Source organism: Acomys russatus, chromosome 4, assembly GCF_903995435.1.
Source record: "Acomys russatus chromosome 4, mAcoRus1.1, whole genome shotgun sequence".
In the NCBI taxonomy this organism is placed as follows: Eukaryota; Metazoa; Chordata; class Mammalia; order Rodentia; family Muridae; genus Acomys; species Acomys russatus.
Window position 1 is genome coordinate 29,361,998 of NC_067140.1, and position 17,523 is coordinate 29,379,520.

Genomic DNA, 17,523 nt, shown 5'->3' on the forward strand with positions numbered 1-17,523 from the left:
CGTTATTGTTGTTGTTGTTGTTATTTTGCCTGCATGTGTGTTTGGGCACACTGCCTATAAAGGCCAGAATAGTTCATCAGATCTGGAGCTGGAATTACGGGTGGTTGTGAGTCTTCATGTAGGTACTGGGAATTGAATCTAGATCCTCTGAAAGAGAAGCCACTGCTTTTAACTGCTGAACTGCCTCTTCAGGCTTTAAAAAAAATAATCTGGTAGTAATAATAATACCAACATTGCCAGGCAGTAGTGGTGCACGCCTTTAACCCCAGCACTTGGAGGTAGAAGCAGGTGGATCTCTGTGAGATTGGGGCCAGCCTGGTCTACAAAGTGAGTCCAGGACAGCCAGGGCTATACAGAGAAACCCTGTCTTGAAAAAATAAAAAACCCAAACCAACCAACCAAACAAAAATCATCATAATAGTAATTTATTTATTTATTTTGATATTTCGAGACAGGGTTTCTCTGTTTTGCCTTGGCTGTTCTGGACTCTGCTTTGTAGACCAGGCTGGCCTTGAACTCACAGCGATCTTCCTGCTTCTGCCTCCCAAGTGCTGGGATTAAAGGCGTGCCACACCATGCCCGGCAAACAGTAAATTATTTATTTACTTGTTTATACAAATTGTTTTTGTTTTTGTTTTTGAGACAGGGTTTCTCTGTTTAGCCTTTGCTGTTGTACACACTCTTATTTCATTTTAATTTTGGTTTTTCGTTTGAGATAAGGTGTCATTTATCCCAGGCTGGCTTTGAACTTTGACCCTCTTGCCTTGCCTCCTGAGCACTAGAGGATAAAACTGCACCACTGCATTTGATTTAATTATTATTGTGATTTTTTTTTTTTTTTTTTTTGAGACAGGGTTTTTCTATGTAACCCTGGCTTTCCTGGAACTCACTCTGTAGACCAGGCTGGCCTTGAAGTCAGAACTCTTGCCTGCCTCTGTCTCCCAAGTGCTGGACTTCAATTATTATTTATTCAGTTTGTTAAACAAGTCACATATTTGTCACTGAAATCTCACAGAAAGTCTAAGGTTATTATTATTAACATTTTGCAAAACTGGAAAGAGGAATCAGCGAAGTTAGAGGCTATCCAGTTAATGGGCTCAGCCAAGTTAGGAGCTATTCATCCGTTAATGGGCTCAGCCAAGTTAGGGGGTATCCATCCGTTAATGGGCTCAGCCAAGTTAGGGGGTATCCATCTCTTAATGAGCTCTGGTGGGCATGCTGTATATTCATCTTTTTCTTCTTAGGTTTATTTGTAGTTGTGTGTGTGTCCCAGGGAGGCCAGAAGAGGGAGTTAGAGTCCTCTGCAGTTAGAGTTAGATTTGCTGACACTTTTGAGAGCCACAGCACGGGTGCTGCACGCCTGACATGGGTTCTCTGCAAGAGCAGTAAGCACTCCTAAGCACTGAGCTGTCCCTCCAGCTCCCAAATCCACCTCTTCCTGACACCTGTGCTCCTGTAGGTCAATCTTAATGCTGCTCTTTTGACCTGTATTGCAAGTTTACTCTGTGCAGGGCGTTATTTTAAGCACATTACAGACAAGTATTATTGCCACCTTTCAAATAAAGACAGTGAGCTCAGAGAAACAGCTTTCTTAAGAGCACAAGCCAGTAAACCAGAAGCCTGCTTCCAATCACATGCTCTTGTTGTGCAGGGCTGGGGACTGAACAGGGCCCCATACATGCTAGGCAAGTGTTCTGCACACCCAAGCCCCAAGTGCATGTTCCTGTCCATCAGGAAAGCTTCCTAGCTCAGAGGATGATGAGATGGAGATGGTCTGGTGATTATTCAGTGATAAAAGGGTCTAACTTTTTCATTCCTGAAAGAATAATGGTGTGTGTGTGTGTGTGTGTGTGTGTGTGTGTGTGTGTGTGTGTCTTCCTGGTTTGCCCTTTCAGTCTATTAGCTCCTTCCTGTGTCTCCCGCTCACACCTGCTGCCCCATGGCCTGGCTAGAATGTTTATAGCCCTTAAGGCAGGCACTTGTGGAGATGCTATGTCATGCACAGCCTCTGGTTTACAGCTGCCCCGTGGATTACATTCTTTCCCCTGTGCATCATCACAGCCTGGAGCCTCCTGCAGCCTGTCCCCAGACCTCAGGGCCCTGAATAAGTAAGCAGGCTGTGGATGGGTGAGTGCAATTCCTCTTCTCAAAAGAAATCAGCCTTACAGGCTTAACCACCCATATCTGTAACTCTGGGCAGATGCCTGAGCCCGTGTAGGGGAGGCTGGCCTTCAGGCTTTCAGGACAAAGTGAGAAGAGCTGAGTGGTCCTGAGGCATTTTCTGGGTAATTGCAGTTTTCTAGAAGACACAGCAGCTGGAGTAGAGTGGGGAATGAATGGCACTGAGGACTGAGGTTTACAGAGAAGTCTGACGCTCACATCTGCGGAGGACACACACTTCCACTGACTGAATTCATCTCTAGTTTGCAGCCCCTCTCCTGTGGATTTCCCGGGGCTCTCTTGTTTTTGTACTTGGGTGCTCATAATGCCCTGTTGTTACTGGTATGGCTGGTTATGGCGTGTTCTTCCTCATAATGAGAGGCTGCGTTTCTCTTAAGTAGCACAGAAGCCTCTTGCCACAGAGGACAGCACTTTAGGAGCTTCTTTGTATCGATAATTGTGCCTACTATCTATTCGTGCCATGACATAAAGACCTTTGCATTTTACCAACATGTGACAGGTAGAGGCTGGAGATAAGAAATGTACGGCCATCTTGGGCTACGCAGAGAGCTCCAGGCTAGTTTGGGCTGCCTGGTACCCTATGTCAACAAATAAAGATTTGTTTTTGTTTTCAAACTTCTATTTATTTAAAAAATTTAGATTTATTATTAGTGTACATGAGTATTTTGCTTGCATGTGTATCTGTGCACCACATGCATGCCTGGTGCCTGTGGAGGTCAGAAGAAGACAAAGAATCCTCTGAAACTGGAGTTAAAGACAGTTGTGAGCCGTCATGTGGGTGGTGGGAAAATGAACCAAGTCCTCTGTAGGAACAGCAAGTGTGGGCCGGGCGTGGTGGCGTATGCCCACTGTGAGTTCCAGGCCAGCCTGGACTAAAAAGTGAGTCCAGGACAGCCATGACTACAGAGAAACGCTGTCTCCAAAAACAAAAACAAAAACAGCTGGGCGGTGGCAGCGCACACCTTTAATCCCAGCACTTGGGAGGCTGAGGCTATCCTGTATTTATGTACATTGCTGTTTTGCAAGCATGTATGTCTGTGTGAGGGTGTTGGATCCCCTGGAACTGGAATTACAGATGTGTAATTACAGATGTGTAATTCCACTTACAGATGTGGATTCTGGGATGCTGGGAATTGAACCCAGGTCCTCTGGAAGAGCAGCCAGTGCTCTTAACCTCTGATCCATCTCTCCAGCCTCCTGAATCTTTCTTTCTTTCTTTTCTTTTCTTAGATTTATGTATGTAAGTATGTATGTATGTATTATATATACAGTGTTCTGCCTGCATGCATACCTGCAGGCCAGAAGCGGGCATCAGATCTCACTATAACTGGTTATGAGCCACCATGTGGTTGCTGGGAATCGAACTCACGACCCTTGGAAGGAGAGCCAGTGCTCTTAACCTCTGAGCCATCTCTCCAGCCCCTGAATCTTTCTTAAAATGAGCCAAACCCAAAGGGAAACTAGCATGAAATTCTGACATTAACTCCACTGGCTTCTTTTAAATTAAAGAGATAATCTTCTGTGATCCTCACCATCATCAGAACCTTCCTCCTCCTCCTCTTCCTTCTTTTGTCCTTTCACCTAAGAATTCCAGCCAGGCCTGGCAGTGTACGCCTGTAATCTCAGAACTGAAGTATCCTCTAAGGCAGGAGGATACATAGAAAGAGACTGTCTCAAAAAACACAAAGCCAAACCAAAGCAAAAATCTAACCTCCCTTTGGACTGCAGATTAATGAAAACAGTAAGACCTGCATTAGAGCTTTTACTACTTAGTAGTCACTGGAAAAGATGAGTGCCCAGGAAACACTAAGGGGTGAGGAAGCTACAAAACTTTCTGTAAACTTTGCACTTTATCAGCAAAATTAGTTCATAAGCCTGAAATACAAAATGTCCTTCCCTAGAAGAGGCTGATGTCTGCAGCTAGGACCCTGACTGTCCCATCTTCCCGGTCTCTGGAGAGAATGGGCTGGGGCCTTTTGGGAGGTGCAAGGCTCTTTATGGTACAGCGGAGCCACTGGACCTTTGGTTTAAGAAGCGGAGCCTGCAGGCAGAGCTGGTGCCACACCCAGAGGAGGCCAGTGAGGATTATGCAAAGCCTCTTGACTGTAGCCAGCTGGGCCACTGGGCCTCTGCTACTTCCAAGTCACCAGTCAATTTGCACAACCCAGTTACCCTCTTAGCACTCCAGCCCTTTTCAATAGGGCAGGGGCACGGTGGGGAAGTCAGTACCAAAAGGAATCTTTTCATGAGGACTCACATAACTGAAGTAAATACATGGCAGTGGACTATGAAGATAAATGATTTCAATAGGACTTATTTTGGAAACTGGGAGCTCTTCAGAAAATAAGATTTTTTTGTTCTGCTTGAATATGCAACCCTACCTCAGATTTGTGTTAAATGATTAAAAGTTAACTTAGGTATAGCTCAACTACTTCATCTGGTTAAAAAAAATGTGAGGGATAGTAAAACCAAACACAGGATCTAGCGGCTCCTAACGCTCTGCTAAGCCAGAGTTCTGGCTAACCTCGGAAGCTGTCTGTTAGCACACACAGGACTATCTGCTCTTCCCTCAGCTGGGCCTTTAGCCCTTTCGTGCCTTTCCAGTCCCTGCCCTCAACCTCCTTGATTATAAATTACTGCCCACTCTTGTCCTCTTTTTCAGAATATCCTCCTCCTGTGTGTGTGTGCGCACACATTTGAGCGGCCCTGTGTCTTTATTTCACTACACTCAGACCCCAAGACTTCTTGTGAAAACCACAAAGGATCACTTAGTTCCTCTTAGGAAACAGAGAGTGTTTTAAACACACACACACACACACACACACACACACACACACACACACACACCTGGGTGAAATCCAGATATATGTGAGAAAAGACTTCTCCCTTGAAGGCCAGTTTCTCTCCTAATGCCCTTTCTGAGACAAGATGTTCTGGTTTCTTCCAGAAGCTCTAGCCCCCAGAGTACAGATGGCCTGAAGACCCGGACTTGGGCCGTACATACCTGGCTGCTTTCTGAGTGAGCTCCAGCGGGAAATCTGGGCACAGTAACTGCAGCAGACAGTGGTACTCTCTCATGGTCAGCAGGTCTGCAGGGCAGGGAAAGGAGCGTGTTAGGACTGCAGTTCAGGTCAGCGCCTGCCTGTGGTCATTTCATGGCTTTAGGCTGCTCCTGCAGTGTGAAGGTAAGTCAGTGTGAAGGGGTGAGGTTTTCTTTTCTTTCTTTTTTTCTTTGTTTTGACACAGGGTCTCACTATTTGCCCGGGCTGGTCTGGAACTATGTAGATCAGGCTGGCCTCAAACTCACATAGATAACCTTGTCTCTGCCTGAATGTTGGGATGAAAGGCATGTGCTACAGCTGGCCCAAGAGGCGAAATTTTGTTTTTGTTTTTTCGAGACAGGGTTTCTCTGTGTATGTAGCCTTGGCTGTCCTGGACTCATTTTGTAGACCAGGCTGGCCTCGAACTCACAGTGATCCATCTCCCTCTGCCTCCCAAGTGCTGGGATTAAAGGTGTGTGCCACCATGCCCAGCTTTTTTTTTTTTTTAAGATTTATTTATTTATTATGTATACAGTGCTCTGTTTCTATGTATACCTAAATGCCAGAAGAAGGCATCAGATTACATTATAGATGGTTGTGAGCCACCATGTGATTACTGGGAATTGAACTCAGGACCTCTGGAAGAGCAGGTGGCACTCTTAAGCACTGAACCATCTCTCCAGCCCCCTTTTTTGTGATTTTTTGAGACAGGGTTTCTCTGTGTATCCTTGGATGTCTTGAACCTGCTTTGTAGACCAGGCTGGCCTCAAACTCACAGAGTTCTGACTGCCTCTGCCTCCCTGAGTGCTGGGATTAAAGGAGTGCGCCACCACATCTGATCTCAAGAGGTAAAATTTTAAGACTGGTATCTCGACCAAGCCACCCCTGGGTGAGGTGCCAGTTACAGCATTTTGATTAAAGGGGCTTCATTGGTTTGAGAACTAGGTGAAGAGAGGAAACAAGAAAAGCAACTTCATTAGCCTTCTTACCCTGGATTTCCCTGACTCCAAAAATGTGGGTGGAGAAGTCATGCCACAGCTGGCTGAGTCTGCTGGAAGTCTCTGGCAATATTTACCACTGCATACCCCTAAACCATCTACAGAATATCAACGGGCAGCAAAGCAAGCATGCTGCATGCTTGGGGGAGAGGCACACACAGCACAGAAACCCACCAGGAATGCAGCAGGCTGACTTCTTTGGGATGCCTGCACACAAATCTGGTCATCCTAATATTACAGGAAGCCAAGACGAAGGTCCAAGACACACAGTTGTGGCAAACAAATAATTCCCGATTATAGAAGCAATGCTGTGGGAGAAAGGAGCCAGGAGTTTTGTGGTCCAGATTCGCCAAAGAGGCAAATCTCAGAGAGGTTTACAGTGTCCCAAGGGAGAGGAATCACACCTATGCTTCCCAATTGTTTTGCTGTAGCGTGTGCTACAATGAGAAGGCTCTGGATTAGCCAGGCGGCAGCAGTCTTCAGGAACTCCCAAGGAGCATAGGTTTTCCAGTGTGGAAGGCCATGCTCATGGAGAAGCAAGAGCAACCCGGCTGCAGCTGTTGTAAGTGGGAGGAGGGCGAGAGGGAGGAGGGGAGCAAGAGGCTACGGCTGTGCCGGGGAATGAAGATGACGATGATCATCTTTAGGCTGCTCCTGCAGTGTGAAGGCAAGTCAGTGTGAAGGGGTGAGGTTTTTCTTTTCTTTCTTTTTTTCTTTGTTTTGACACAGGGTCTCACTATGTAGCCTGGGCTGGTCTGGAACTATGGGTTCTTTGGACCTAAGTTAGCCCAAGCCACAGGAATCCAGACCTCCTGCCCCTGCTAGTCTGGGTGATACTTTTCTAAGACAAAAAACCCCCAAATCTCCAGGGTCAGGTCTGGGCTCTGACCACTTTTTCATCCGAGCTCACTTCAAGGTGGGGGCACAGAGTTAAACTAACCACAGAGCCAGAAGAAGGGCCACCAGAAGGCCAGACTCAGTGTCAGTAAGTCAGGGGACCAAGAGGGCTTTGCAGCCTTGATCTTGGCTTCATGGGCCACACACTCTCACTCGTTTGACCCCAGGGCCAGTGTGGCCGGAGGTTATAATCTTCAAGGACAGGAATAATAGCTGCTCAGTGTTACCACTTGGAGTGAGGAGCAGGAGTGACAGGGGACCGGAGAAAAGCCCATCCCGTTCTCATTCCAGAACTTTCTGTGTGGAGGAGGAGTGCTTCCAACTGAGAGGACTGTCTTTGAATCAAGTGCTTCTCTAGGCTGCACATTGACACTGTTATCGGGGCGAGGCCAAAGACTGCTCCGGAATTAGTTAGTATACAGGCCCTGAATCACCTGGACACCACCTGGCAAGATGTACAGGGTAACAAAATAGAAGAAACTCAGGGAAGAGAAGGACCAATCTCTGCCTCCTGGCTTCAGAGCCGAGGCCATGTTTAGGTTCCTTCCTCTTTTTTTAAAAGGTGCTCGGGGCCAAACCTAGCCATAATATATAAGTGCTTTACCACTGAGGTAAAGTGCCTCATTAGGTTCCCTGTAATGGGTGTGTGTGTGTGTGTGTGTGTGTGTGTGTGTGTGTGTGTGTGTGTGTGTGTGTGTGTGTGTCCCCATGTGTGTTTTTAGGCCAGAGGACAACTGTATGTTTTGTTCCTCAGGTATTGTCAACCTTTTACACTTTATTTTGTTTTAGTCACATGGGTTCTGGGGCTTTACCTCAAGTCCTCTTGCTCGTGAGGCCAGCACACTAACCGAGCTATCTCCTCAGCTCCCTTTAGGTTCTTGCTGTTGTTCTAAGTCACACATACATACACAGTTCAAATACTTGTTCCCTAGGGTGGAGGAAAAATTCATACAAATTCCTTTGCACCTCTCTAAGGTAACAAAAGGCTCTTAAAACTACTAAAATCAGAAGACGCCCTGCCCACTGCTTCTGGAGCTGACTCTCCCCGATGCTGGGTGAGAAAGGCTGTCACAGAAGGAGACCCAGAAAAACGCACACAGACAGCTTTGAGGTGTGATGGAGCGGTTCAAATTCTATTAGGGCAGTGGCCAGGTAATATCAAGGCCAGGGAACTGCTAGGGAGAGCCACTCTGTACCTCTGGAGATGGGGTACTGCAAGTGGGAAGACTGGTTCCAAAATCCAAGCACTGCCTGACTGGCTAGGCTTCAAACCCGGCTTTTTAATTCAGGTCTGGAACCTCAGGCAAACTGCTTAATCTCTCCATCTCAGGTTCTCTGCTGTAAGCTGGGGATGGCAGCCTCACTTTTCAGGACTGAAGTAAAAAGAGATGCTATCTATAAAGTTTGAAGCAGAATGTCTGGACCTTAGTTAGTAACATCAAACACTTGGAGTTGTTTTGGTTTTGGTTTTAAGTCCTGGGGGTTAAAGACAGGAGAGAAGAGGAAACCACCTTATGAGGTGGCCTTTGCTTGCTGCATTTGAACGCTTTAATCTGTAGTGTTCAGTCTTGGATAGTCTTTGTCAGGCTGCCTGGGCTACCTCACTTGCCTCCTGCATCAGGGCACAGCATTACAGTGGGTCGGGCTCTGCTCTCTTTAAGGTTTACATGTATTATCTTATTTGATTTTATTTTAGGTAAAATCTCACAATTAGCCGAGGCTCACCTAGAATAGCCAGCAAACATCTTGAGTGCTGGGATTATAGGTATAAGCCACTGGCTATCCTTCATGATTTTAACATGGTTTCTCTGTGTACCCTTGGCTGTCCTTTGTAGACTAGGCTGGCTTCAAACTCACAGCAATCTGCCTGCCTCTGCCTACTGAGTGTTGGGATTACAGGTCTGTGCTCTTTCCTTCCACCTTCTGGGGTTGAACTGGAGTTGCCAGGTGTTTGCAACTACGCACTGAGTCATCTTGCAGCCCTAATTGTCACTATTTTTATCCCCATTTCGCAGACAAACAAGTTCAGACCGTGTGTGTACAAAGATAGAGCTGGAATTCAAATCCAGGCAGTAGCTGCAGGGTTTACACAGCTAACACTTCAACACCCCAGCCTTATCAATCCGACACGGGAAGGCTTACACACCAGCTCCCTCCAAACTGCAGCAATAACTAGCTCCAGGTGAGCTGGATCAAGGAGACAAGCCTTGTGAATTGGAATCTTTCTTGTAAGAAATTGAGACTGAAAGGTTCTAATTACTGTAAACAGGAAACATTGAAGCTCAGCTCAGCAGCTGGAGCTGGCCAGGCTGGGCCCTGCCAGGGGAGGACGCCTACAGCAAGCAGTACACCTGTGCTGCTGGCTGCCTTGACGTTCTCACCCCGCCCACCCGAGAGCCTCAGCATCACGCAGGTGCAGGGAAGGCTAGTGATGTGGTGTGTGCCCACAGAGGCTTCTCTAAAGGAATCCCCCACAATTAGAAGCGCTCAGCCAGCAGGTCCTGAAAGTTCAAAGCCAAAGACTTTTGTATAAGATTGAAATCGGAGCCCTCTCCATAAATTGGTGCGTCTCTTTGTGTGGGTGGTCAGAACTGTTGAACTCTCTTCAAAATCTTCTACTAGTCTTACCAAGCGGGTATCTGGCCCAGGACCAGAGAGGCTTGCTACTTCAATTCTATCCTGTGCAGAGGATGCACAGTGTTTTCTGTAGCTCCAACATTAGAGTGCTCAAGACTAAATTCTAGCTTTGCCAGTGACTTCAAGATACTTAACAACTGTATGCCTCAGTTTCCTGTATAAAACGTTTGTGTCATAGAGTTGCAAGTTAACAGTTAAGTGTGTAGACCGATGCCTGGCCCATCATGAGGGTTGTTATTATTTGCCACGGCCATTTCAGAAATAAACGCTTCTCTGGGAGGTCAATTATTTTCTCAAGGAAACAACTGGTCTAGAAGGCTGATCCTTAGCCCTGAGCCTATCTGGCTCCAAAGGCCATAGAGCGCCACCCTAGCAGGTGGGATCCAGCTGGTTTATGGAGGCCTTAACTTCTGGTCATGGGATTATTCATGCCAGGTGGACTGACAGGCCAAGTTAAAATACAGACTCCCTTTAGGTGGCCCAGGTCAACAGAGCAGGGTGGCTGGTCGGGCAGGCAGCTGTATTGGTGCAGAACTCAGATGACCTGGCATCAGAACTTGGTTCTAGTACTTAGCAGCAGACAAATTATACAACTTCTCTGCACTTTGGTTTCCTTGTTTAAAAGTGTGCACAACACAGTACCTACCTGATGAGAATAATGTAAACAAACCAAAAAGCCAGAAGATATATATGATGCCTTTATCAGAAAAGCCAACAAAGCCACTAATCTGTCTAAAACTGTAGTACTGTTTTAAAATTAAAATTTGAGGTCCAGGGCCAGGAGTGGTGGTGTACACCTTTAACCCCAGCACTTGAGCTCGCAGCCTGCCTGGTCTACGTGGTGAGGTCCAGGACAGCCAGCATTTCATAGAGAGACTCTGTCTCAAAACAAAAACAAACTGTTTACAAACAGAACAAAACAAAAAAGCAGAAAAAAAAAAAAAAAAAAACCACTTGAAGTCCTGAAATGTAGACGTAACTTAAAATTTGACATTAGCCCAGTGAGTGTGTGTGGAAGGAATGGGTGAATAAAACTGTGTGCCACACAGTGACAACGCACACAGGGACAAAGTTATGGTCATTCTGTGTTGTGGTTTGAGTGTGAAATGTTCCCTATGGATTCCTGTGTTTGAACACATGGTCTCCAACTGGTGGCATTGGAACCTTTAGGAGGCAGAACCTTCTGGAGGCAATGTGTCACTAGGGGCAGGCTTGGAAGCTTTAGAGCCTGGTTCCCGTTCCTGTCCCTCTCGGCTCCCTGCTCCCAGTGTCTACCACATCTTCTTCATCATGTGGGGCTGCATCCCTCTTGCACTGTGAACCCAAATAACCCTTTGTCCTTTAAGTTCCTTCTTCAGAGTATTTTATCTTAGCCAAAGAGAAGAGACTAAGATGGCGTGTGAGTGCAGAGGAGGAGGCTCTCTTGGCACAAGACGCACTCTGCAAATGGGTATTGAGGGGATCCAGAAGCTGCAAAGAACTGAAAATAGCAAATGTCCTATCTGTAGACGCCACAACCATCAGGAAACACAGTAAGTCGTGGTGGGTGTGCCACGGTGCACAGGCTGATCGACTCCTAGAGCCTTCTAACCCAGGCCTCAGTTCAATCGGCTTGACCGCTTTTACATAGGAATGAGGGGCCATGTTCAGTATGATTTAGTGCGAACACTCAGCTCTTTCAGCATGAGCAGCACTCAATTCAAAATATTCTTCTTGATGCTTATCTCTACCCTCGTCCTAGAGACTGATGGACTAGAACTAGATTATTTTAGCCAAGAAAATTAATCTAGTCAGAAATGGCTGATACACAACGTACTCCAGAGCTAACTTGGACTCATTTGTAGGAAGGCTTTTTTTTTTTTTTTTTTTTAAACTTACATCTGGCCTGTTTTTTTGCTGTTGAAATTCCTGCCTCTGAAGCTCTGTGGAGGCAGCTTAGTCATTTCTACATTCTCACTGCAGACCACCATGTGTGTCCACAACGTTTTCTCACAAGGACTGTGGTGGTATGTGGCTGTAGACTCAGAGCCCTGGGAAATGGTGCCTGTGCCAGAGCCAGAGCTCCGTCACCACACAGCAGCAGAATGGTGCCAGATGGAAGGGCTCGGGGCACAGCGTAAGCCTGCCCCGAATCCAGGACTGTTAGCCCTCAAAGTGTGAGCATACAATAGGGTTCAGTCTAAACTCACTTGTGTGAGCTGCCTGTGTGTCAGCTGCATTGTAAGCTGGGCTGGAGCAGGGCTGGAGATAATGAAATGCTACGAAGCCACGGGAAACCCAGAGGGCTGGATGACCTCTGGCTGGTTAGCTGTGTGATTTCAATAGAAACAGCCACGGAGGCCAGAGGACACCACAGACCATGAGTGGACTCTTCAATTTTCAGTTACAATTGTTTTTATGTGCATTTTTGCAGGAGCTACGAAGGCTCACTCTAAATGACACTTACCCTTGGCCAGGATGCTCTGCCAAGAGGTGCTCGGAAGGCCATGGATAGTTCGGGGCACAACCACATCACCCTTCCCATCCCTAGGGCATGGAGGCTTTGTTACCAGGCCACAGCTGAGTAAATACTTCTCAGTGCTGCTCTGTAGAGGAGGGAAAGGGAAGTGAGGGAGGATGGAGAATGAGAGTGAGGGGCGGCAAGACATCTGACAGCTTCCCTCTCTATGGAACACTTGGTCCCACAGCCACAGGAAGATTGCCAACATCCTAAGGGCCCTGGAGCTGTCAAGCAAAGCCTAGCAAAACAGTGTGTGCTCCTAAGCGTTATCTTCTTTGGCAGCACTGTTGTTTTATATTATAAATGAAGGGAAATGATAATTAGTTTACTGAAAGGGAAATGACCCTAAAAAGGAATGAGAAGCAATGGCTTCCAACGCTTGAGCCATTCTCAGCTCTGGCCTCTGCCAAGCCACTACTGCACAGAGCATCTATTTAGTGTGTTCAAAGAGGAGCAAGAGGCCAAACTCTTTATTTTTATGTTTTATTATGACCAAGCCCAGCACCAAGTGAGAAATGTAGCAAGCCTATTTCTGCCTGGCCAGTGGGATTCTAGGCAAACTGTTAAATCAGACCAGGCAGTGATCTTGTGGTAATGTTTAGGATGAACAAGAGCAACTTCCCAGGAACTGTTGGCATCAAATACAAATGTAAAGAAATGTGGGCATTCTTTCTTTCTTTCTTCCTTTTCTTTTCTTTTTTTTTTTTCCAAAACAAGGTTTCTCTGTGTAGCCCTGGCTGTCTTGGACTCACTCTGTAGGCCAGGCTGTCCTTGAACTCACAGAGATCCACCTGCCTCTGCCTCCCGAGTGGCAGGATTAAAGGCGTGCGCCGCCTCCGCCGCCACCGCCACCACCACCACCTGGCATATGTGGGCATCTTCAATTGAAGATTATTATGTGGCCAGGTCTGTGGGCTAACCCTGAGCATCCCTACCTACAACTGGGGACTTGAAACAGAGGCTGATCTGCTACAGGACAGTCCTGAACACTGAGTCGGGCCCTGGGGCACTGTTCTGTCTACTGGGCCTCAGATAGGACTGTTAAGAGTTGGGGGACTAAGGAAAGACAGGGCTTCACTATGTAGCCCTGGCTGTCCTGGAACTCTGTTGACCAGGCTGGCCTTAAATTCACAGAGATCCACCTGCCTCTGCCTCCTCTGCTCCTGAGTGATGGGATTACAGGTGTGCACCGCCACTCCAGGCCATACTGCTTTACTTTTAAAGAGGACAGTGTTTTCCCTTTCAAAGAGGTACCATAAAACCAAGATGGAACAGTCCTCTGGGGCTAAGCAGGTACTTCTGAGTGCTAAAACCCACTCCTGCTTTTAAATGAGTTCAAGGCCAGCCCAGTCTACAAATTGACTCCAGGACAGCCAGGGCTATACAGAGAAATCCTGTCTAAAAACAAAACAAAACAAAAACCCCTGAAAACATTAACAAACAAAAAGGCGTGGGGGCTGGAGAGATGGTTCAATAGGAAAGAGCAATCAGTCGTTTTGCAGCAGACCTGGACTCAGTTCCCAACATCCATATGGTGGCTTACAACTCCAGTTCTAGGGAATTCAATACTGTCTTCTGGCCTCTGTGCACACTTGTACACACATGGTACACATTAATTCATGCAAGCACACACACACACACAATTAAAATAAAATTTAAAGCTCAGCATGGTGGTATACATGTAATCCTGGCACTGGGAAGCTGAGGCAGGAGACTCACTCAAGGCAAGCCTTGACTATATATACAATAAGACCCTGCTTGAAAGAAACTAAACTACCACAGCAAACTCTCCGAGTTTTACTAAAGGCAGGCTAAACACTACTCTCCCTAACTTCTCAGTGTGTCTGACTAATGTGACAGCTCCTGAAGCAGCCAGCTTAGGTCCAAACCCTGGTTGTTTGCTAACTAGCAAACACTGTGTAAGCCAATCTAGAAATGTGGATAATGATCCTGACTGTATTATTTTTAATTTTTTGTTTTTGTTTTTCAAGTCAGGGTTTCTCTGTGTAGCCTTAGTTGTCCTGGAACTCACTCTGTAGACCAGGGGGGCTTCGAACTCACAGAGATCTGCCTGCCTCTGCCTCCTGAGTGCTGGGATCAAAGGTGTGCACTGCTGCTACTATCGTTCAGCTATTTTTTTAATTTTTAAATTATGTGTATATAATCGGATATAATGTGAATAAATTATAACAAATAAAACATTAATAATAAACATTATGCATATATGTGTCTCTAAGCGTGGGTTTATGCATGTGTGTGCGCAGTGCACAGACAGAACAGGAAAGGACAGCAGATGTCCTGGAACTGGATTTGTAGGCCATCGATTGTGAGCAGCCTTATTTGTGTGTTTGGAATTAAACTTGGGTCCTATGCAAGAGGGGTGATTGCTCGACCACTGAGCCATTTCTCCAGCACATGACTGCATTATTAATGACATTGGTAGCATGAATAATGACAATTCTAATGCTGATCAAGGAGAGTTTTTGAGAGGATTAGAAGACAATTAAGGAGAGATTGGAGCAGGGCACAAATGAAAGCTCTGGCACAGGCCACAGGAAGCAATCAATAAACCAGACCTGCTCTTGTTAATACTTTCCTGCTTTGGAGCACACGGGTGGGTGGGATGGCACTGCCTAACAAAAGTCACAACTCACTGAAGCTCTTCAGCTCAAGCCCGTGGAGGCTGAACCAACTCCACTCACCTCACGGTTATTTTATCACGCCTTTGTTCTTTATTGATGAGTTGCAGACTTCCTGCCTGAGGCAGGTGCACGCCATTTTCCTTGATAGCCAAAGCATTGCCAGCCCTCTGTCCCCCATTCACTAGTGCTGGTGGCACAGAGCTACAGAGCCTGTATAATCACGCCCCATTTCCACACGCAGTGTCACTGTTGATCCCATTAAGAGGTTTGTAGAGTTAAAATTCCAGCGTGGTTCCTGGAGAGGCTCTTGATACTCCCTCCCCTCACAGAGGGGCTTCCGGCAGTGGCTGGCTGCTGGGAGGAGGGCAGCCGCTGGTAGAATGCTCAACGTCAGTGGATGACTGCACACACATGTGCATGTGGGCAGCACTAATGTGACTTAGTAGGTTATGAAAAAAAAAAAAAGACATGAAGTTGGGGGTAGATAGGAAATACGTTGGGAGTGGCGTGGGAGGGAGAGGGAGGGAGGGAGGGAGTGGAGGGTGAATCTGACTAAGACACATTGTACTTGTGCATGAAATTTTCAGGAAAAACCCAACTGTTGAGATCATGGCACTAGTTCCACCCTCCACTTTGCTGTCCTGGGGGTTTAACCCACAGCCTTGCACATGCTAAGCAAATACTTTACCACCAAGCCTCTCTATAGACAAGTAATAGTGAGGTTCAAAATCACCATGTGAGTGTAGTGCCAGGATGAGTGTGAACATGCACACATGGTGAGAGCACACCTTTCTACCACAGTCTGATTCTTTCCCATGCCCTTGGGTTTGCCTATAGGCCTTGAGAACTCATTTCTTCCTTTCTTTTACAGATAAAAAAAATAGCTTAACATGTGTGGGAACTGGGTAGATATGCCTCAAATGCTACATTGCTGTTAATGATTAAATCTGTCATAGACTATACCATCTTTGGCCTAGATGCCAATAAGAACAGAGATAGAACATTTTAAGCTGGTATGTCACATGCCTTTAATCCTAGCATTTGGGAGGCAGAGGCAGGCAGATCTCTTGAATTTGAGGTCAGCCTGGTCTACACAGCAATTTCCAGGACAGCCAGGGCTACACAGAGAAACCCTGTCTCCAAAACAAAAATAAAAATAAACATTTTCAAGCCATTATAAACTTGTATCTGCATTTTAATAGGATTAGACACAGGCATAATAACTTATATACAATGCTTTTTGTTTATCAAGACAGGGTTTCTCTGTGTAGCCTTGGCTGTCTTGGACTCTCTTTGTAGACCAGGCTGGCCTCAAACTCACAGAGATCTACCTGTGTGTTGGCATTAAAGGTATGTGCCACCATATTGGCCGCAATAATATATATTTTTAAAAGATTTATTTATTATGTATGTATAGTGTTCTGCCTGCATGTATGCCTGCAGGCCAGAAGAGGGCATTAGATCTCATTACAGATGGTTGTGAGCCATCATGTGGTTGCTGGGAATTGAACTCAGGACCTCTGGAAGTACAGCCAGTGTTGTGTTCTTAACTACTGAGCCATCTCTCCAGGCCACAACAGTATTTTTTTTTAATGACTTTTTTTTTTTTTAATCAATGTGCATTGGTGTTTTGCCTGCAAGTATGTCTGTGTGAGGGTGTCAGATCCCTGGAACTGCAGTTACAGACAGTTGTAAGCTGCCACATGGGTGCTGGGAATTGAACCTGGGTTCCCTGGAAGAGCGGCCAGTACTCTTAACTGCTAAGCCATCTCTCCAGCCCTGACACACATATATTTTCAACTACCCTTTTCTTTCCAATTTAAAATTAAGCAGGCAGAGTGAACTTTCTTTCTTTCTTTCTTTTTAAATATATTTTTGAGACAGGGTCTCACTATATAGCCCTGGATGTCCTGGAACTCACTCTGTAGATCAGATCTACCTGCCTCTGTCAGAGTGTTTCAGAATGAATTTTTTTCTTAAATCAGAAAAACTGGTGAGAATTTAAGAAAGCTGCAGAGAGCAAAAGGTAAATAAGTTATTTTCCCGAGTCTTCCATTGTCGAAGGCAGCCACAAAGTAAACAAGAAGTGCGCCAAATTATGCATTTGATTTGCTTAAAATGCATTTTCCTTTTCTAAATAAATATAAACAGAAGCAGTGGCTAGTAGGATTACTCACTGAGGGCAGCTGAACTGAGACAGACTAAAAAAGCAACAGCTTAGGCTCTCTGGCTCCCCATGGGCGTTGTAGGTAGGGAAGGCTGTAGGCAGGTTATAAAGAGGCTGCCTGCTCTCTGTCAGACTCTACTAACTTCCACCAGGTGATGGATTTATGGCTACCCATTCCCTAAAAACCAGACTTGGAATCAGAAACAACAGGAACTAGGAAGAGGGCTGGATATGGATAAACACATACATCTCTTCAGATGAATCTACCTTTGTATTTCCTGCTGTTTCCTGTCTTGTGGGCATATGCAATGTCCTCTCCTATAATTATGTGTGTGTGGCTAAGAGCAGGGGCAGCTAAGAGAGGGCAAAGTGCCTGCTGCTTTGGGGACAGGATGGGAACGAAACTGAAGTTAGCAGTTACAGTCCTAGAAGCCATCAACTTTGTGTAGAAGTATGGCTT

The 17,523-nt window shown here is 46.1% G+C and overlaps 1 protein-coding gene across 2 annotated transcripts in view; it reads right to left on the minus strand.

Annotated features, from left to right (window-relative positions):
• Positions 1–17,523, minus strand: part of Cstpp1 (centriolar satellite-associated tubulin polyglutamylase complex regulator 1) — a 157,163-nt gene that overhangs the window by 16,420 nt on the left and 123,220 nt on the right. For both annotated transcript variants that reach the window (XM_051144110.1, XM_051144109.1), the window contains exon 4: positions 5,186–5,270. In XM_051144110.1, the coding sequence (XP_051000067.1) occupies positions 5,186–5,270 (85 nt within the window). The remainder of the gene's footprint in view (positions 1–5,185; positions 5,271–17,523) is intronic.